Genomic DNA, 21,409 nt, shown 5'->3' with positions numbered 1-21,409 from the left:
CAAATAATAAAAAAAAATGTTGAGCATGCTTATTTGGTAAGTATGTCTCTGCGAACCAGGTCTTTCTTTTTCATTTTCTTGATTTTGTTGGGATTCTTAACAATTTGAACCACCTCAGCCCGGCGCCGGTTTTCTGCTTTTCGCTTTTTAGCCTCCTCGATTTTTAGCCGGAACTCCTACAAATAATTTGATTGATAAAAGTTAAAAAAAAACTCGTTAGGAGCTAGCTAACAACTATAACAATTAAGCTCTTTATTATGGGAAAGGTTCACAAAGCTACCGAGATTGTTTTAGGCCTTTTTTTCTGCCCCCTTCCTCTACTTTCAAATATAGAGCCTCTACAACGGAACAGGGTATAAATAACCAACAAGCGAAATAAATCTGAAATAATATTTGGGGGGCAGATAAGAAGGTCGTCAATTATACTATCTGTTGACACCCAACGGCAGATGAAAATTACGCAGATTCCCTGATTTTTCTTTTCGAATTAATTTCGTCTTTGGTAAATCTCATTCTTTTTTTTCTATACCGGTTATTCCTGACAGACTGACATACACAACGAGTTGTAGAGGAGCTTCGTTCTTTAACTAAGTTACCTCTTTCTTCTTATTTTTAGCAATGATTAAGGCATTAGCTTCGTCTCTGTTTCTTTCCTTCTCCTCTTTCAATTTTAGCTTTCTATCAAGATCCAACCTAGAATAAAAAATTATGTTTTAATTTCAAATAATAGGATGAGAGTTTATCTATCTTCATTTCAGGCATCCGCATGTTTTATTCCCTTTTAAGTTAATTTCCAATTTAGGATAGGCATTTCTTATGTTTTGTAATCAAACCAAAAACTCAAAGGAACTCAACCAAAAAATAAAGCGTTACTGCAAAGACTTTGGCATGGCAGTTGCTTTGTTTTAATGAGGTATAATGTAGAACTGGAAATAAGATATTAATTTCTTGCGTTTTCACACTAAATTAAACCATTTTTAATCATTTGAGATAAACTAAGTTTCTTCTTGAAATTCTTGTGTTGAATTTCTGTAAAGCAATTCTTATATTAAAGTAACAGGATGTCTTTTTGTCTGTCTGTTTGTATCGAAGGATATCGCTAACAGCTGAACCGATATGGTGCTCCTTTACAGTGTAGCTTCTCATAGGTCCTGGGAAGGTTCATAGCTATTTTGGGGCTGGTTACCACCACCGGTGGCAGTACACCAACCTAAGAAAATAGCCAAAAAAAACACAAAAAAACACAACTAACACCATCTAACGGCGAAAAAAATATTTCTTTGTAAAGAGATGATTTTTAAGATAGATTTAAAAGATAAATCGTGTCTCTAGAAGCCTCTAGGGGCATTGAACGCCAAGAGAATCAATGAACTTACTTTTTCCCTGCATCTTTCTTTAAACTACCAAAATGTGATCTTTCAGATTTCCAAAACCTTCCAGACTTACACTTCTGTCTGGGAATCTAAAATAATTAAGATTAGTTATCCTATCAATAAACAAGGATGAGAACATTCATAAAAGCAAAGCTCGGAACGGTAGGACAAAAGAAGATTAACACTTGTAGAGTGTGAAAACTGAATAATCAGAACATAAATGTATAAAAGTCGAAGCAAAATTGTAAGTAAATTTGCTGGAAAATTACATTCCAGGAATTGATATAGAGATCCGAATCCGGAATCCGAAATCAACAATTCGTCCCATTCTTGGACAATTTTTGAACCCAGAATCCGAATCCGCAATTTAATTAACGGATTCGGATTGTTAATTTTTATGACTTTCGTAGCGCTTAAATTTTTTATTTAAAAAGTGACTGACAAATTCCAAAAAAGTATTTTGTTTCTTAAATACAAGAAAAATGGTGAGTAAAATAGACATGTTACGTATTATTTTTTTAAAAACTTAAGTGCCATTAGAGGCCTCTAGGGGCGTAGCCGCTAGTTACTGAATAAAACATTATTTTCTAATACTTTTAGTAGAACAAATTGTAAATACAATGACAATTATGTACTAAATACAACACTGCTTTGTTTTAATCTTTATGAAAAATTAAAATTACCGTTTTGACAAGACTCAAAGCAATTCTTCTTAAAATCTCTTCTTCTGTCATAATAGTAGGTTCGTTCTCTTTATCAACAGCCTTTTCTAACTTTTCAACCATTTCAGTTGCCATTTCTTCAACTTGCTTACTGTCTTTACCCTCTGCAAAAACCTCCTGTTCTGTTTCATCGACTTCTATGCTGGCTTGTTCAGCTTGAATAGTTTGATCATTTTCATCGACACTGCTCGCTAGCGACTCCTTAGCAGTTTCATATTCGTCGCCACTAGACTCTTCAACAACAACTTTAGGACTGGCACCAGTCTTTTTGGGGGTGGTTGCTTTTGTTGGGGTTTTGGAGGATTTTTCGGATTCCTTTTTGGGGGATTTATCTGGGGTGGGCTTTGTGGATTCTTTAGGAGTTTGTCTGGACGAAGCTGATGTTTTTTTTGAGGATTTATTTTCGGGCGTTTTTGATGGAGTTTTGGCGGGAGTTGTATGTTTCTTTTTTGGACTAATTTCATCTTCTTCTTTTTCGTCGATAACTTCAAGATTTGATTCCAGGGTGGTTAGTTCAGTGTCATTAGTGGGCTCACTTTCGGTTGGTTCGTTCTCCCTGTAATATTAAAAAATAGAGTAAAGTGACATAGGTCAATTTCAGCACTCCTTCTTGAAAACTCACGGGTGTATATTCTGCACAAGATTTTTTCCGCTGCAAAATATTTCCTAACCCTCCCCCCCCCCCTCCCTCCCAGTTTTAGCTCCAAAGAACTTAGTACTCTTAACTTAATTCACCTTTTCCCTCTCCCACATATTTTTCTTGTCCCCCCCCCCCCCCACAAGGAGTGCGAAAAATGGAAAATATATTTTCATGTCTGTTTATTTGTTCATATTTTCCCCCTACTAAATATTTTTATTACGGGGGGGGGGGGGGATCCCATGCATACAAGTTAAGTCTAAATCGAGTAATACAAGTATTGCTATTACAAGCATTCATGTTAAACAAAAAGATTCAATACATTTGTTTTACAGGATATTTTAATAGCGCGCCCCCCCCCCCCCCCATCTTCAACTTATCAATAATAATACCTTGTGTTTTCTTCAGCGAGACCAATGGAAGCCCTGCGTTTCTTTAACGGTAAAACGACCGTATTATCAACCTAAAAAATACAAATATTTAAAGCAAGTTCAACTTATTGGAAAGCAAGGATGTATAATGTATATTCTGCACAAAATTCATTTTTTACCCAGGTGCATAAAATGTTTAACCCCCCTAGCTATATTTTTACTCTTTATTAGCTTTTTAGAGCTACAAATCAGTTAAGCCATATTTTTTAAAGTTTGAGTGGAAAACAGCTTTTTTCTACCCTCAGTCGAAAATTGAGTAAACATTTTTTAAAGCATGTTCGAACCTTATAATAATAAAGTAAATGGTGTCTGTGTCTGTATGTGTGTGTGACAGTAAAAAATTTGTATTTTGAGTCGGTCTAGTGTGTACCGAAGGAGCTCGCTAACCAAAAAACTGACATGGTTCTCATTTACAGGGTAGCTTCATGTAATCCCTAGAAAGGTTTTAAACTATTTTGGGAGAGGATACCACCCGCCAAAGAGAAATCACCCATAGAAAAAATTACCCCCAAAATTAAAAAAAAAAATTTATTTAAAACTACAATTGAAAATGGCCCTAGAGGCCTCTAGGGGCATAGCCAATAGACAACTACTCTAAATCCAAGATTTATTTCGGTTTTTATCACAGAAGAAATTTGAGAAATTTTGTTGCCGGACAAAAACTAAAATACCTCTTCAGGGGCGCTTCCACTTAGTCTTCTACTCTTCCTAGTTGGAGTTACACTCATACTCTCGCTCAATCTCTTTAGTCTTGTCGGGGTGCCGGGCCTTCCACCTTCTGTCAACCTTGAAAAGAATTATTTTGATAGTTAAAATATACAACCAAAGAAAGTAGCTGGATGTATATGTGTGTGTGTCTGTTTATATGCAGAAAACTAATGGGTAGGGTTGGCAATCAGTATCCGAAATCCGTAAAATTTTTGGACACATTTTAGACCTAACATCCGATTCCGTATTCGCTATTTAAAATTGCGGATTCGGATTGTTAATTTTTATATAAGGGGGGGTTTTTTAATGCAACCATCTCGTAATCAGTGAGCAAATGACACTTAGAATTCGAATTTCGATCTGAACTTTTGCATGAGTAATCCTTGGTAGGTCTATTTTCCCTAAATCGAACAAAAAGTTGGAAAAGTAACGGCTAGCGGCTCAGCCGTTTTTTGCCTATTTTCAGGGTAAATCCATCATCAATTACGTAGGAATCAACTTTTTAAAACATATTTTTGATTTAATTCATGTTAAATGATAGCAATAACCAATTTTAAAACTTCTAGTACCAACAGCTACCGTCTAGAACCGTTTGATAGCGTTTTGGAGTAGAAAAGAGTATTATGTTGAGAAAGGTTTCGTGACTAATTTGCAATATAGATATCAAACAAATGGCAAAACAGATGAGCCGCCAGCCGTTAGCCGTTACTTTTCCAACTTTTTGTTCGATTTAGGGAAAATAGACCTACCAAGGATTACTCATGCAAAATTATAGATGGAAATTCGAATTCTAAGTGCCATTTGCTCACTGATTACGAGATGGTTGCATTAAAACCCCCCCCCCTTTGTTGAACTTTTAAAAAATATCTAAAATGTGGCAGAAAACAAAACAAAAAAGGATATTATTGAATATTAAATTCATATAAAATGGTGGGTAGCATCCAGTTTTTTTTGTATTTTATTTTCACAGTAGCTTTTCATGCTTATTTTAGGTTAGGTTAGGATAAGTAAGTAATGGCCACTGTAAAGGCTAGATTTTTTTATACACCCCTATGACATTATGATTTGATGAGCTTTGCTTTTAAGATTTTGTTTTTATTAACAATCAATAATAATCTCACCTAGCAGCTACCCCACGAGTAGGGGTTGACGGCCGCGAATCCGGAGCAACGGCTTCTGATGCCTTTGAAGAGGCGGACGTTCTCGGACTGCGGATTCTAGCCGCGGGAGACGCAGCTGAAAGTCCCAATTCGCTAGACAGAGCAGCCGCTAAATGCTTGTTCTCTGTGCTAAAATGAAAACACAAAAATTAGGGGTTATAAAAAGGGGGGAGGCGGATGTGCCACTTTTTGAAACCAAAACTAAAAGACAACAAATGAACTCGACTAAAAAAAGAGTTACAGGTCTGAGATTTTGCATGGCAGTTGCTTTATAGGGGTACAATATGGAACTGTGAAGAAACGGCGGCGCAACCGCCGAAAACCGCCGTTTCCCGCCGAATTTTTTTTGCAATTTCTCGGCGGTTTTCGTCGGTTGCACCGCCGTTTCTTCACTGTTCCATATTGTAACCCTATAAAGCAACTGCCATGCAAAATCTCAGACCTGTAACTCTTTTTTTAGTTGAGTTCCTTTGACTTTTAGTTTTGGTTTCAAAAAGTGGCACATCCGCCTCCCCCCTTAAGATTATATTAAATCTTATGTATGATTTTGGGAATATTTATATGTACCTGAAATCAATAGTATGTCTTTAAAATTATCAATAATTAACAAAATACAGTATATAAATCTCTATAAATTTTCACATCAAAGGATATCAAAATATTTTTTTTACATCAATTAACAGCCGAGATTTTTAAAGCCAAAGTTTGGAAAAAGTACTTGAGAAACTGGATATTGCTAAATATTTCTTAGTTTTTATTAGTATAATATTACTTTTTTTCAACTAGTTAAAAAAAATAAGAAAGAAGAGCAAGTTTACAATTGATAAATTTCTTGTTGCATTAAAAAATTTTAGTTTTACATTTCATCAGGGGGGGGGGGATTTTGACACATTTGCGTAAACCTGGTGTATAGGCTTTATCTTTGGACTGAGAGGATAGGTTATTAGAGATAAAATCTTTCTTATATGATGAACTTTCCCCAGATTTAAGATTTTTTAAGAAGGACATTATGCCGACTCTTTATTGGGTCTTTGTAGATCAAAAATAATTTTGGGAATATTATCACAGCCAAGTAGCAGAAAACATTTTGCTAGCAGACGAAAAAGGTCCTTAGGTAAGGGAGACAGGCAGTTATCTAAATATGCATCTATACTAAGATCTGCTTTATAAATCAAGAATAAAATAAGAAAATAATCACGAAACTTTTAAAATACCTATGCTATTATGATCTAATATTTACTTTTTGTAGCATATCTTACGGACCAACGGACAAAGTAAATTATATAATTAATTTACGGACTGCCTGATGGATGGAAACAATGAATTATAGAGTAGCTTCACTGCTAAAAATTCATTTAATCGATAACATTAAAGAAAACCTACCCAGGGATCTAAAGGGATAAGACAATGGTCGATGAAACGAAGTAACTCCCCAATGAGTACACAAAAATTTTTCTTAAGCAGATTACAATTATTGGTTGAAACGTTAGGACACTCGACTTAATAAATCAACCAATCAAAATTCATTAAAAGTCCCCAAAGTTGTTAAAGCAACGTAGAAAACATGGCGCTGTTCTCTTAGAAAAGGGGAGGTATATTGTGCTAAAATTCCGTAAAAGTGTGAGTTTTAGGCTTAAAAACAGTAGGTAGTAGAACGATAATATTCACATGTGTGTTCCTTATTAAACAGAACTATAGACAAAGAAATTTGTTGTCAAAGTTAACATTGATATTATCGTTATACTAGCTACTGCTTTTAAGCCTTAAAACTCGCACCTTTACGGAATTATAGCACAACCCCCTCCCCCCTCCCCATCCGACATATCAATAAAATTTTTCAAAATAAAAAAAAATCCTAAGAGGATAATACCGAGAACGTCTTTAAAAACTTTGGGGACTAGTTTAATAAACAGCTGATTTTCCCTTTCTACCTGGTTTTCGAGGTACTACTGGAAGTAGACACTCTGGGACTCCGAGTTCTGGAGGTTACAGAAGATTCTGAACCAACCTAAATTAAATTATAAATGTTTAAGAAAAGATTCCTTAAGTTGGGTTACCTAATGATAAAAGTTTTATTAAAAGATTAAATACAATTATAAGAAGTAGTGAGATTGTTGGCTGTAGCTAAGGAACTCGCAAACCGCTGAACCGATAAGATTGTCCTTTACAGTGAAGCTTCCCGGGAACGTTTATAAGGGATAAGACAATGTCCGATAAATTGATAAAATGTTAATACACAAAATTGTCCCTTCTTTAAATTACAATTAGTAGTTGAAACGTTTGAACACTCAATTTAATAAATCAACTTATCAAAATTCACCAAAGCTGTTAAGCCAACGAATAAAAAACACTATAAAACTTTGGGGACTTAATAATTAACAACCCATTGTCCCATCTCTCTGAAGCAACACTAATATTACGTCGAACATATCCTAAATTAAGAAAAGCTAAACTTAAAAAGTGCTAGAAAAAAAAACATGGATTACCTCAGAAAGGCGTTTGGCGCGCCTTGGCGGTGCAGCGGCATCCATCGCTTCCATGGCGGCGTTAACATCCTCCTGAACGACGGCGGATCTGCGCCGAGTAAATACCATTCTAATAGCCTGATGTTCTACTCTGAAACACAGTTAACGTTTTTTATCTGAATCTTTGCCTTCCTCTCTCTCTCCCTGCAAAGTTGCATTATTTTATGTTGTTGAATATTTGAGATTTTTTCCACAAAATGCCTCTTCTGTGAATTTTATTTTTTTTGCGCCAAATTAACATATTAAAATATCGTGATTAAATGCTAAGAGTAAATATTTTAAAATTTATTTTAAAATCTAACACTAGGTATAAAAAGGACATTCATGAAGGGGAATAAATGGTCGATTATTGATATGGAAAAAATATCGTTTTCGGTAATAAAGCTTAACAGTAACACCCTTTCATAGAAAGTCCCTTTTGGAGTATTTTTTTAGTAAAAATATATTTGAATGAGAATACTTACCTGAACCTGAATTAAAATTTGAAATTGAGACACACTATAGATACAAATCTTACATACGTTCTTATACTTGACATAAAACATAAGCAATACATATTTTTCTCATAAAAGACAACACTTCAATTTGACGTCCCAAAAATTTCCAACCATTCATTTATCAAAATTCGCACAAAGGATCATATAAAGCAATCAATATATGCAGGTTTTTAATCACGATATACTATTCACGAAATAAAACAAATATGATAACACGAACACAAACAAATAGGGTAATATTATTACAATATTATAAACACACATAAAAATTAATAAGTTAAAACTTGGGGAGTCGCACAAACAATTTACTTGGCCACACTTCAAAAAAAATTATTTTTTTCACATGGGAATTAAAATAAGAAATGATTTGGTACCTAGGTATTCAGTAATGATTTGTTGTCTCAAAGAAAAAGTAGTTAAAGTTATAATTTTCAGATACTTCCAAGGTAAACAAAATAAATTAGACATTCAAATTTTCAAAAACACGAAAATTCTTCCATTTGTTCAGTTCGTTCAGACAGGATCCGATCATACCATTAAGAATTACGCACAGACATTCATTGTAGATAATTATATACAATAGTGTAAATATTTTTTATGTATGCCACACATGATAATATGAAAACATCCAGCCCCAACAAGCAGCCACAGAAGCGCAGCACATCAGAACTCATTGTTTTTCATATTTCATCTCACATACATGTTACATGTTATATCCTCTGTCTCTAGATGACCTGTTACCACCGCCGCCGTAATACCCATGGTTGCCTCCACTATGGTGGCCACCGCTATGATGTCCTCGGTGGTGGTGATTGTGGTGGCTGCCGCCACCACCGCCCATCATTCTATGCCCACTATGCCCAGGCTGCTGTCCCCAGCCAGAGCTTGGCCCTCCTCCCATAGGGGGCCGTGCCCCACTATACTGCATCTCAATGGCCCAACGGGCAATGTCGGCAAAGTCAATATTGGGTGGGGCACCGCTTCCGCCGCCGCTAAATCCCGACTGCGGTCCCATGGGCCCTGCGCCGCCGAATCCACCGCCCCAACCGCCGCCATAGCCGCCGCCCTGATTGTTATCCTCGTTTTTGCCCTTTGGTGTCGCCTGCCCAATTCTAATTGACACACCCTTAATTTCATGTTCTTTACCGCGTAGGCTTTTAGCTGTCTTGGAATCTGTAAACTGTACAAAAGCAAAATGCCTGAATGGTGTGGGTATGTAAACATCGCGAACCTGGCCAAATTCTTCAAAATGTTCCCTCAGATCTTGTTCAGTAATATCTTCTGTAATTCTACCAACAAAAATTTTACTGGCCGCCTTCTCACTTTCCCCCGACTTTGTGCCATCCTTGCTTTCAGGAATTCGAACATCACACCAACGTCCGTCAATCAAATGCTTCTGCATTGTAACCTTGCGCTCCACTGCTTTGTCTGCAAATCTAATGAACGCAAAACCTCTAGATTCTCCGCTGGGCTTCGTTTTCAGGGCACACAGAGCCAATTCGCCAAATTGGCTGAAGAATTCTTTGACCCCTTCTTCTGTAGTCTTGTACGGAAGGCCGAGAATAATCAAATCCGAGGGTTCGCTGTCCTCTTCCGATTCATCGTAGCGGATATTCTTGCTGTACATTTCACCCTCGCTGTCTGTCTTACGCTTCAGCCCGGACTCATCCCGTTTGGGCGACTCTGCCGCCTTGTTTCGGACACAAACATACGTCTCCTGTCCCCAGCCGCTTACATCCGATGGAGGATACAGCACATTTTCCTGAATACGCACACCGCGCCATTTTTGGGTCTCAGGGTTGCGGTATTTTAGCCCGATGGTGTTGGGGAACTGGGCTAGGATTGAGGAGAGGTTGATGGTTCCGTCGTCCTCGGCTGGGACCTCAACAGGTTCTTCAGACTCATCTACACTTACATTTACCCAGGTGGTCATTTTGTTATATTTTAATATAGAGATTATTCTGAAATTACAGAAAGGTTTTAAACTTAAAAATCTTTGATAAATTAGGTGATTTATTTTTTTAAGTAACGAATGATTTCTAGAAATTAATGTATAAAAGGATATTTTTAAAATACACATAAAAAATCTTTAATTACTAATAAAAAAACTTTATTTTAAGATAGATTTTGTTGATCGATGAGGGGTGGGGGGATAAATGGTGTTTTAGGAGGCTGTTCAGAAAAAACATCCAGAAGGTGATTTAAAACATAATTTTAAGGAATAAAAAAATAACATAAAGCCATCAAACTAAAAAAAATATAACCACCATGGTGATTTACATTAAAAATCTTTGATTCTTTACAAGTTTGAAATTGATAAGACAATTTTATCAAGCCTAAATTAACGTTAATTATAAATAAACTTCACAAGTTCACTTTTAAAAAATTCATAAAATTAGAGTAAAACAGTGAAATTCCACATTCTACCCTGTTTCCCCCTAGCAAACATGCATTGCTTGCAACGAGGTGGAATAGAAGGAGAGACACAGAGAGAGAGAGAGAGAGAGGGAGATAGAGGAGAGAGAGAGAGAGAGGAGGGGAATAAACATATGGCAAATAATTTTACGTGGCATTCTTTATAATATACAAACAGCGTTGTCGAATTCGAATATTAATAACACTGCTTTCTTCAAATAATGTATTTTTAGCAATTTTCGGCAAATTAATAGTATGTAAATTGTATTAAACCACTAAAAAATATTATAAATTATAAAAACCCTATTGTATACTCATATACTGCATCATTTAATCTATTCATATATAGCAAAAAATTGTAATATTATAGAAAAGGGATATATTTTTGTTTAATTTATAGCCCTAAATAGCAAAAAAAAACAATCCTAAGTTTTCAAATAGTTCTTATAAATTGAAATAAGTATAATTCATAAATGCTGAAGTTTTTTTTAAATGCATTAAAAAGCATATTAAATGCATGGCAACTCAATATAAGCACATTTCCCAATTAGATACAATTATTTTCTTGTTTTTTTCACCTTTTTTAAGTTTAATTATAAAGTTTTATCATTAGAATTTAAAAATGTGAATATCTTTTATACAACAATAAGAAATTGTTTCTTCTTTTATTTTTGAAAATTCGACGGAATATTTTAGCCCAAAACAGCATATTTTTTATCTGAAATAAAAGGAAGTTTTGACGCAGTAGAAATTGACCGTCTGCCACGATTTTTGTTTACTTCGGCTTTTAGTAAACGAACATTTAGAGAAAGTTGATATAAGGAAATGGGACCCTGTGTATTTTAAATAAGGGGACAGGAAGGAAAAAAGCTTTCTTATAATCATGGTCGGTCCGTAAGCCTGTACGTCCGGAACGATTAGCCCTTTTCGTTAAATAAGATATGTTAAAAATTTTCTATTGATTTGATACTTTGCATGATTATATCTATTTAGAAAGCGTAGCAATTCTATAATTATTACCAGGAGCATTTTTGTTTTTCAACGGGAGGAAAAGGAGGCATTTTTTGTGTATTCATGAAAGGGGTAGAGGAGGGGCAGGTTTGGCAATAAATAGCAAAATGGAAGGCGAGTTAAAAAAAATTACCGACACCCCCAATTAGACTAAATATTCAAATCAAAGGACGCTTTTTGGACTGAGTATACATGAATTCTGTAGGGGTTGAATCAATCCACCTGTCAATAACATACTCCCCCCCCCTTACACTTTCCCTTAATCCTTGTTTTAAGGGGGGTTTCGGGTGACGTTTCCTGTGCACGCCACAGGTTTTAAAGGAAGCCTGGAAGAAATGCACCGCCCTAACTGCTAAAGTAGAAGTATACCCAATTCCCCCAAATTAAAGCGGTGTTTTTTTTGCAGGGTTCCTTAAAATCAATGCAATTTAATCAATTTCGAACAGAGTGTTGATTAATGAAAAATTTAAAACATTTATTTTAATAAATTGACACAAAAATATTTTTTGAATAACATGATTTTTAGCATCCGAATTTTTAATTTAGTGTAAAATTGTAAAAAATTTGCAAATTTTGATTTTTAGTCCTAAAATATTCATTTTAGGGATTTCATTTATAATACACATTTCTTGTATGGTTTTAGTTTTCGCAGATAAAAATTATTTAAATTTGGCTGAAAATTGGACAAAAAATACATCGCGATTGACCTTAATAGTAAAAAATCCTATGTTTTGCGGTCTTTTAAAGAGCCTATATACGATGACAACTGTCTATGAACTTATGCAAAAAAAATAACATTATAATACAAATATATAGAAAAAATAATTTAGAATAAAAAAATAAACTCTTATATATTTTCCAATTTTATGTTGTGTTTATTCTATAAAAATCGATGTTAATGTTTATTTAGTTGTTTAATTAATTAGAGCTTATAGCAAGATCGATAATTGATAAAGGTTTGAAGTGGTAGAAATATTTAATTTTAAGGTACAAAAAAAATAAATAAGAAGCTTTTTATTGTGCCTATAAAAAAAGACGCTATACTGTCCTTCCATTGGTCAATAGAAAAGTATACTGACCTGTCATAGGAAATTTAGTTTTTGTATTGGCCTATCATTGGTCATTTTTTTATAGGCACTATAAACAGATTTCAAACTAATAGTATCGTAACATTTCAACCAAAAATTGGATCTACATGTTTGATTTTGTTTATCATTATTGGGGATGTATTGTATATCAATTTATCGTCCATTGTCTTATCCCTTAAGATCCCTGAGATTTAATGATTATTCTTTATCTGGGATCTAAAGGGATAGGACAAGGGCCGATAAATTGATTTACATCCATAATGTTAATACACAAAATTACCCCTTCTGTAATTGTATATAACAATTAGTTGCTAAAAGGTTTGGACACTTAATTCAATAAAGTCCCCAAATTTGTTAAGCCATCGAATATAAGAAAACATTATTGTAATAAACAGCACAATGTCCCCTTTCTCTCTGTGAAATAAAAGCATTTATTAGTTAAAAGCCTTTTTAGTGCCAATAAGACAGTTGCACTCAGGACAGGTATGTTCAAAATCCTTGCAGGAGTCCATACAGCAGGGGATACAGCAACAGCATCCACTGAAAATAGAAAACGAGGATGACAACATTCATAAGAAGCGAGGCAAATAAATATTTATCTTAATATTAATAACAATTAAAGTTAGTTAGTTAGTTATGCTTTTTACCATTAAATCCATATAATAAAGTAACAGGATATCTGTCGTTGTGAATAGTAGGATCTCGCCAACTGCTTAACAAATATGGTTCTCCTTTAGAGTGAAGCTTTTCATAGGTCCTTAGAAGGTTTATAGATATTTTTAGGGAGTGTATAACCAACCTCCCAAGAAAAATTGCAGGATAGACATAAAACATAGCTAGCCCCATCTCAACATAGATTGAAAATAAAACATTTTACGAGCCCCTTAATAGACTTACGTGAAAAGACATAGGACAAGGGAGCTAACCCATCCAACAATACTCAAATTGTCATCCACTCGTGTAGTTATCTAAACACAAAAGGTTCTTGTCAGGGAAGTGTTGAATAAGACTTATGCAAGACAGAAAAAAAAAGAAGTGAGGTAGCTGGACAAAGTGTCTCAAAAATCAGCCATGTGACGTCATAAAAATGAAGGATTATCCATCTCTTTTTTAGGGGTTTTCTTTTCCACTTCTCCTCTCATATCCCTCATTTTTATGACGTAACATGGCTGATTTTTTATACACTGTGTCCAGTTACGAAGTGAGGCTATCCATCTAGTTATGCTTAGATTGTCGTCAACTGCGGTTGCTATCTGTAATCTATAATACAAAGTAGAACGATGTATGTCTGTCTGTTTGTTTGTTTTTCTGTTTGTAACGAAGGATCTCGCTAACCACTGAACCGATATGGTTCTCCTTAACAGGGCAGCTTCTCAAGGAAGGTTTAAAACTATTTTCGGGTATAGTCCCTTTCGTAACATCGCACCTTATGGGGCGATTCTTCGTATTTTTCACAGTAGCTTTTCTCCTATTTCTAGCCCCTGCGGGGGCTCTAACCCTGCGGAGCCAATTACCTAACCCTGTGGGGCAATCACCTAACCCAATATAACCTAACCTAAAATAACCTATAAAAAGCCATTTTAAAAATACGACGAATCGTCCCTTATGGGGCGATGTTACGAAAGGGACTATTCCCTATTTTCTTGGGGGGTAGGACACCCCCAACCACCCCAAAAAATGAAAAATACCCCCCAGCCAAATAAAAATTTCTTTTTAAAACTAAAATTAAAATAGTGGGGTCGACTTAAACCATCCCCCAAAAAAAAAATTCCCCCCCCCCCCAAGAGTAAAAAAAAATCTTTTTTAATTTTTCTTTCTAAAATACAAAAAAAATTTTATCCAACTTTTTCGGGCGAAGCCGCTAGTATAATTATTAGTAAAAGCAATTTTGATTTAAATTTTTTTCTAAGAATAAATATCTATTTGACATAACAGCTGAGAAACTCCAGCTGAGACACTAGGTCTAGTTTTTACCTGTCTGCTGCAATGGGGACAACTGAGTTGCATTGAATGGGTTCCCAGCATTGATCTTGAATACAATGGTGTGGCAGCCTAGAAACATTAACATATAAGAGTTGCATTGAATGTTCTCTAACAAGCATTGATACAATGGGGAGGTAATCTAAATACATATTATCCAATTTTTGCATTGAATAGGTTCCCAGCATTGATCTTGAATACAATGGTGTGGCAGCCTAGAAACATTAACATATAAGAGTTGCATTGAATGTTCTTTTACAAGCATTGATACAATAGCATGGTAACATAACCACATATCATGCAAGAGTTGCATTGAATAGGTTCCCAGCATTGATCTCGAATACAATGGAGTGGCAGTCTAGAAACATAAAGATTTAGGATAAGCATTGAATGTTCTCTAGCAAGCATTGATGCAATAGCGTGGTAACCCAAACACATATTATGCCAGAGTTGCTTTTCCAGCATATACTTTTATCGCATTATTTTAAGAAACATGTTGCATTAATACGTCCTTAATGACGTAACTTTTTTATTATTATACAAATGACGTTTCATATTTTTTTAAGGCCGTATTGTGTACCAAAAACACGTCGTTATCTTTAAAAAAACGTAACAAAAATTATAAATAATAACAATATTTTGAATTTAATGACATTTTATCTTAAATAAAGACACATTGACACGTCAATTTTTCCTTTAAAACGTCCAGAAAAACAAGATGGCTACCAAATTAGGTAATGTATTATTTACTTACAAACAAAATAGTATAAATAATTCAGGGTTAAAATTAATCTAACAATTTTGAATCAAACACATAATATGTTTCTATTATTTTATTGCTTACTGAAAAGTTTCATGACCTATATATATGGTTCTATTCTTACTAGAAGGTCTCACCAAAAAAATTAGTTTTCATAATATACATGCACAAAGGAACTAAAATATAAATTCATAGTGGTGTCTGTAGTATTAAAATCCTTCATTTCATTACAAAATAATAATTGTCAAACTAAAAATAAGGTCAAAACATTGAGAAAACAAAGCTAAACAATTAGTGATTTCAACTGCCATCTGGTGTCAAAATCAGTAACTATTTGATCCATTTCCTTTTTAAATTTATATAAGATCATTTTAATGCGTCCTTATTTATCAATATGTCATTTAAATTGTTTAATTAATAAAGATGACTTATTACAAATAAAGGACGTTTTGATTCCACATTATTTATTTTATTTTCTGTGACATTAATATGTAATTCTATAACATATATTAATATGTGGAAAAAATAGAATATGATGTATTGAAACAACCTTAATTTTTATATTTAATCAGGCATTAATTTGTAATTTCTTTTTTTAAGAAAAATAATGTCAAATAAAAAACAATTAAGGCCATATTAATAAGTCATTTTCTTTTAATACGTCACAAAAAAGAGGTATTGAAAATTAACGACATGTCAATGCAACCTTTCTAAAGAAACAAAACCACTTCAGTAGATGCTGGGTTGGATACATATTCAATGCAATGTACCTATACAAAGTGTCTTAGAAATCAGCCATATGACGTCATAAAAATGAGGGATTATACAACCATTTTAGGGGTTTTCTTTCTCACTTCTCCTCTCATCTTCCTTTTTTTATGACGTCAAGTGGATGATTTTTGAGACACTTTGTAGAGTTATGTTGCAATAAATATGTACCACTTACCTCTCATGCCTTTTTATTTTTGAATTTTTGGCTCCGAAACATAAAGTGCATGATGTTTTTTTTGAAATGTATTTTTTTTGTAAAAACAAAAATGTAATATAAATCTATATTTGTGTACTCTTACTTGACTTTCAATAAGTTTTGACAGTGAAAACCAAACTTTTAAAAAATCTTTATATTTTGTTTACTGCTTATGTAAAAATATAAATGTATAAGTTTTAAGTTACATTAACTAAACTATCTTTAAAAAAGAACATTAAAGTTTGATTTTGGCAAATGTTGTCAATAAATTGCATAATGAGTGTTTTCAATAGTCAGATTATATAGAATGTCATTGTGCATGAACAGTGAGATCAAATTTTCATTTGCAAAGTTAGGACTTCAAGATAATAGCTTGAAGTAGCTTTCAATTCTAGAAATCCGTCTTGTGTTAAAATTTGGTTTATAGTTATATCTCAAAAATAAGAAGTTTTTATAGTGCCTATAAAAAATGACGTCATACCTGCATACCATTGGTCAATTAAAATGTATACTGGCCTGCCATTGGTAATTTATTCTGTGTATTGGCCTAACACTCGTCATCTGAACTATATGATGTCATTTTTTTATAGACATTATAAAGAGCTTCCCAAATAAGTATTGTATAAAATAAGTATAACTATCTTGTATCTGATTTACCTTGTTGACAACAAGAATTGTGGGGGGTTGTGCGGGGGTGTACGGTTCCACTGGCACCATACCTAAATATACAAGAATTTTGAGAGATTGTGCTGGGGTGTATGGTTCCACTGGCACCATACCTAAATAAACAAAAATTTTGGTAGGTTGTGCTGGGGTGTATGGTTCCACTGGCACCATACCTAAATAAACAAGAATTTTGGTAGGTTGTGCTGGGGTGTATGGTTCCACTGGTACCATACCTAAATAAACAAGAACTATGGGAGGTTGTATGGGGTGTATGGTTCCACTGGCACCATACCTAAATAAACAAGATTTTTGGAGGTTATGCTGGGGTGTATGGTTCCACTGGCAACATACCTAAATAAACAAGAGTTGTTGGGGTTTGTGCTGGGGTGTATGGTTCCACTGGCACCATACCTAAATAAACAAGAATTGAGGGGGGTTGTGATGGGGTGTATGGTTCCACTAGCACCATACCTAAAAAAACAAGAATTGTGGGGTGTTGTGCGGGGGTGTACAGTTCCAGAGGCACCATACCTAAATAAACACATAAACAAGGATGACAACATCCATAAAAGCAAAGCTCCGAAACAGCTGGACAATACGAAATCAGTATTCCAAAAATCAGATGTATAGGATAATTTTAACATACAAAAATTGTTGTCAAAAAAGTAAAAAGTTAGCATGTTTAAAATGGATGTATTTACTTTCTGGTAACGATTATAGAGTTGCTACGCTTCCTTAATCTTATCTAATTATTGTAGGAATCATAATTCAAAGTTTGAAATTGATAGGACAATTTAAACATGTTTAGATTAACTCAAAAAGATTAACTGTTCCGGATGGACCTACCCTAATTATTGAAAAGCTTTGCTTTTATAATTTCTTTTAGTATCAGTGTGTCAGTCTAAAAATTTAGGTTTTAAATAAGTAGGACAATTTCATAATCAGACTAGTTACCTGGAGGAGCATTAGATCCCTCATCATATTTTGGTGGTGAGTCGCTGTACATTTTTTTCTACGTTTTCAACCAGTAATAATTATTCAGTAAATCATTTAAATTTTCTGAAAATAGAGTTTTATATTAACAGCAATGTCAGTTCCTAATTAAAACAAGTAATTAAGTCTATAAATTTGATTTCATATAAATTAAAGTTTAATATTTTACCAATAAGTCATATCATATGCATATACAGTATACACACACACATGTATATTCATCTAGCTTAATTTTGAACAAAAATCTTTAAACTTTTACTGTAGTTTAGTTTACTGTTATTTTGAATCTATATGTTGTTAGTTTGGTGTTAGTGGACCCATTGTGGACAATAATCAAGGATTGTAAATTAGACTGGTACCCAAAGTTTCATAACCTCATTTTCTTACCATCAAATACCTCATACGGGCAAAGAGGCTGTGTTTGACACTTTAACGTTAGGTTCAACAACCAAGGATAACTAAAAGGAGCCAATTCTTTCCTTTTCTGTCCAAACACACATGTATTAGGTGAAGTAACATCCAGCAGACAACCAACCCTTTGATAACAATACCTTTGTCTGTAATTGTAGAACTGTGCATGGTAATGAGTTGAGCCTGTTTTGGTCAAAGCAATTAAATTCATATTTTTACAAACCTGTCATACCAGCAGTAGGAATCATTTTTAACGTCTTTAGTCATGACGAGATTCAAACATACTACTCCCCGACGACGAGCGGATACGTTATGTTGTGGGTTTCCTCTTTAACTTACTTGTTGGCTTAAAAAACTTTTATTGAATTTGATTGATTAGTATAAACTTTTCAATCAATAATTATCCTTGTAATAAAGTAACAGAATGTATGTCTGTATGTCTGTTTGTACCAAATGATCAAGCACACAAGTTTATAACTATTTTGGGCGAGGGTACAACAACCCTCCCAAGAGAAATCACCCAAAGAAAAAGTACCACCCCTAACCCAAAATAAAACCAATTTTTTTTACTATTTGTTTTTACATCTAAATTTAGAAATTGGGTAATTCAAATCCCCCCCCCCCCCTTAAGTGCCCCTAAAGGACTCAAGGTGAAGAAGCCGCTTGTAATCTACAAAAGGGTAGCTTTCTTTTTCTTCATTTTATTTTTCTGTTAACTTCTGTTAACTGACAATTATAGTCTGAATTGGATTTTTTTATCAAATGTTTTGCTAACGTCAAACCTACTTAAATTAAATTGTATATTGATACAAGATACAATTATACATATAAACGAAACATCAAGAATCAAGTCCTTAAAATATAAGTATATCCCTAAAAATTTGCAACAAATTCATATAAAATTTTGTTTTATCCCAGCCAAATAATAATACTAGCTGCACATTAATAAAGCTTGACCAGTTTTGCATTTTAATTACACTATAGGATCACACCTTTCATAAACTAAATATATAAAGTAAAAGCACTATTATGAGAATTGTCCACTAAATTTGTCCAATTGGAAACAATTGATTACTAGTATACATATAGAAAAATCCAGCATAAAATCTTGCAGGCACTATTTTATAAGCAAAATTCAACATTTTAATATCTATAATACAAAGTAGCTTAATGTCTGTCCGTCCGTCCGTCTGTTTGTCCGTCCATCTGTCCGTCCGTCTGAAGCTTAAGATCTCGGTAACCACTCAACCGATCGGATTCTACTCTTCAGGGTATATACCTATTGGTCCTGTGGTGGTTTTAAGCTATTTTCTTGGGGGGTGGGACACCCCCAACCCCCCAAAAAACAAAAAAATCCCACCCCCATTTTTTTTTTTTTTTTTTTATTTATTTTTTTTTTTTGCTGAAAATTTCCTTGGTCTTTTATGTTTTGTAGAAGATTTCCTTGGTCCTTTATGTTTTGTAGAAGATTTCCTTGGTCCTTTAACGAATTTCGCCTTAATTTTTTTATCACCTCTTGGGGCAAAGCCCCTAGAGGCTAGGGGCGAAGCCACTAGTAATATTATAAACTAGCGGATAGGCCCCTAGAGGCCTCTAGTGACACGTAAAATTGTTTCTATTTTTAAATTAACTATTTACCTAAAATATTGTTTCGCCGATAGATGGTGTTAGTTATGTTTTTAGCAGATTGCAAGATTTGTCCGAAGGGCAGTTTTTTCTTTTTCTTTTTGTTGATTTCTCTAGGGAGAGTGATGATACCCTCCCCCAAAATAGTTATAAACCTTCCCGGGACCTATGAGAAGCTACCCTGTTAAGGAGAACCCGATCGGTTGAGCGGTTAGTGAGATCCTTCGGTACAGACACACAGACAAACACACACCCTGTTACTTTATTATAAGGATAAACAAAGATTTTGTTCTAGAGAGGTGTGGTATTTTTGATAGATAGATGTATTACTGTATTGGAAATTTCACGCTATGCATTTATGAAATAGAAATTTGGTAGCTTCCCTTTAATTCATTATTGACCAACTAATAAAGTTTGCAAACCATAATTTAATAAAATCAAGCTGTTTCTTTTTTGGAACATTAACAGTTTGCTACGCCACTAAGAGCCTCTAGGGCCACTTACCCCTAATGGTTGACCCCAGGTCTTATAAACATTTCTTGAGAGGGTGGAAAAGTACCCTCCTGCAAACTAGAAAAAAACCACCAGGGACCTATATGAAGCTTGGAGGCCTTATTGGTCACAAATATGCCTAAATCTGAATTTAAAAAAATGTATATTTTACTCATGGAATAATATAAAAAAAAATTTCTATATTTTATCCTCCTGCTAATTTGGCCAGCGTTAGGGGCCATATGTTAAAGTTTGAATTGACATTTTTGACTGAAGTTAAAGCCTTAAATTCTTTTAGATTAAGAAATAGATAATAAAAATAGTAAAAAAAAGTAAAGGTTGTTATACTCGCCACCAATATATTACGGGGATTAGAAATGACATAAAACCAAAATATCGACATTACAACTGGCGCTTTCTCTAAAAGTACCCATTTAAACACTGGTAACCTCCATTCCCCACCCTCCCTTATTTTGAAATAATGGAGGGAGGGGAGGAGTTTTTTTTATTTATTTGTATATTACTTAAGTATGTGTGTTGGACGGTTTTTACATCTAAAAAGATGTTTGGTGGTGTGGCCTCGTACATTGCAGTCTGGGCAGCGGTCAGAGATTTGCTGATCCAGTCTGGACAGGTAGCTGTTAAGGTGTGTACTATGTCTTGAAGGTAATGTTATATTGGGCACTGGTTACCCCAGCAGGGTTAGGGCACCCCGAAGGAATAAGTCAATGGAAAAAAACTATCCCCTTATTTTCTTTTTTTATTAAAAGGAGGGGGAGGAGTCATGAGTGCTCAACCAGCCACTTGTGGGAAAGTACCTCACCATTAAATAAAACTAAAACAGATGCAAAACAAGCCTTCATTAAATCTATGACCTCAATAAATTCTGTGGATTTTTAAAAAAAATGGGAAAGTAAATGGATTTATTTTTAGGTTGCTTTTTAATC

At 34.2% G+C, this 21,409-nt stretch overlaps 3 protein-coding genes across 3 annotated transcripts; all 3 read right to left on the bottom strand.

Moving 5' to 3' along the window:
* Positions 1-21: 21 nt before the first annotated feature.
* LOC145329318 (uncharacterized) lies at positions 22-7,650 on the bottom strand. Its single transcript, XM_080173377.1, has 9 exons — positions 7,518-7,650; positions 6,963-7,039; positions 4,993-5,160; positions 3,835-3,949; positions 3,125-3,195; positions 2,057-2,651; positions 1,377-1,462; positions 597-693; positions 22-176 (listed from the first exon to the last, which is right to left on the bottom strand). Exons 1-9 carry the CDS (start codon positions 7,623-7,625, stop codon positions 30-32), a joined length of 1,464 nt encoding a protein of 487 aa, XP_080029503.1. The 5' UTR covers positions 7,626-7,650; the 3' UTR covers positions 22-29.
* On the bottom strand, positions 7,647-10,529 carry LOC145329320 (TAR DNA-binding protein 43-like). Its single transcript, XM_080173380.1, has 2 exons — positions 8,239-10,529; positions 7,647-7,819 (listed from the first exon to the last, which is right to left on the bottom strand). Exon 1 carries the CDS (start codon positions 10,131-10,133, stop codon positions 8,757-8,759), a length of 1,377 nt encoding a protein of 458 aa, XP_080029506.1. The 5' UTR covers positions 10,134-10,529; the 3' UTR covers positions 7,647-7,819; positions 8,239-8,756.
* Positions 10,530-11,929: 1,400 nt separating this feature from the next.
* LOC145330512 (lipopolysaccharide-induced tumor necrosis factor-alpha factor homolog) lies at positions 11,930-18,002 on the bottom strand. The gene is made up of 5 exons (XM_080175141.1): positions 17,895-18,002; positions 16,932-16,993; positions 14,542-14,619; positions 13,465-13,535; positions 11,930-13,107 (listed from the first exon to the last, which is right to left on the bottom strand). The coding sequence occupies exons 1-5, from the start codon at positions 17,944-17,946 to the stop codon at positions 13,002-13,004; spliced, it is 369 nt and encodes a 122-aa protein (XP_080031267.1). The 5' UTR covers positions 17,947-18,002; the 3' UTR covers positions 11,930-13,001.
* Positions 18,003-21,409: the final 3,407 nt, after the last annotated feature.

This window comes from Acartia tonsa, chromosome 10 (assembly GCF_053477335.1).
Source record: "Acartia tonsa isolate MP-2025a chromosome 10, ASM5347733v1, whole genome shotgun sequence".
NCBI classification, from domain to species: domain Eukaryota; kingdom Metazoa; phylum Arthropoda; class Copepoda; order Calanoida; family Acartiidae; genus Acartia; species Acartia tonsa.
The sequence above is the reverse complement of the archived record's forward strand: the minus strand, read 5'-3'. Positions and strand labels throughout refer to the sequence as shown.

What these genes read in the sequence shown, in the direction of transcription:
- LOC145329318 (XM_080173377.1), bottom strand. Translation starts at nt 7,625, where the DNA reads ATGGTATTTACTCGGCGCAGATCCGCCGTCGTTCAGGAGGATGTTAAC. An exon ending in CTCGCTGAAGAAAACACAAG is followed by an intron (nt 2,652 to 3,124) that starts GTATTATTATTG and finishes TTAATATTACAG; the next exon opens with GGAGAACGAACCAACCGAAA. An exon ending in CTAAAAATAAGAAGAAAGAG is followed by an intron (nt 177 to 596) that starts GTAACTTAGTTA and finishes AATTATTTGTAG; the next exon opens with GAGTTCCGGCTAAAAATCGA.
- LOC145329320 (XM_080173380.1), bottom strand. Translation starts at nt 10,133, where the DNA reads ATGTGTATTTTAAAAATATCCTTTTATACATTAATTTCTAGAAATCAT.
- LOC145330512 (XM_080175141.1), bottom strand. Translation starts at nt 17,946, where the DNA reads ATGTACAGCGACTCACCACCAAAATATGATGAGGGATCTAATGCTCCT. An exon ending in CAATTCTTGTTGTCAACAAG is followed by an intron (nt 14,620 to 16,931) that starts GTAAATCAGATA and finishes TAATGTTTCTAG; the next exon opens with GCTGCCACACCATTGTATTC. An exon ending in GTCCCCATTGCAGCAGACAG is followed by an intron (nt 13,536 to 14,541) that starts GTAAAAACTAGA and finishes TTTTGTGTTTAG; the next exon opens with ATAACTACACGAGTGGATGA.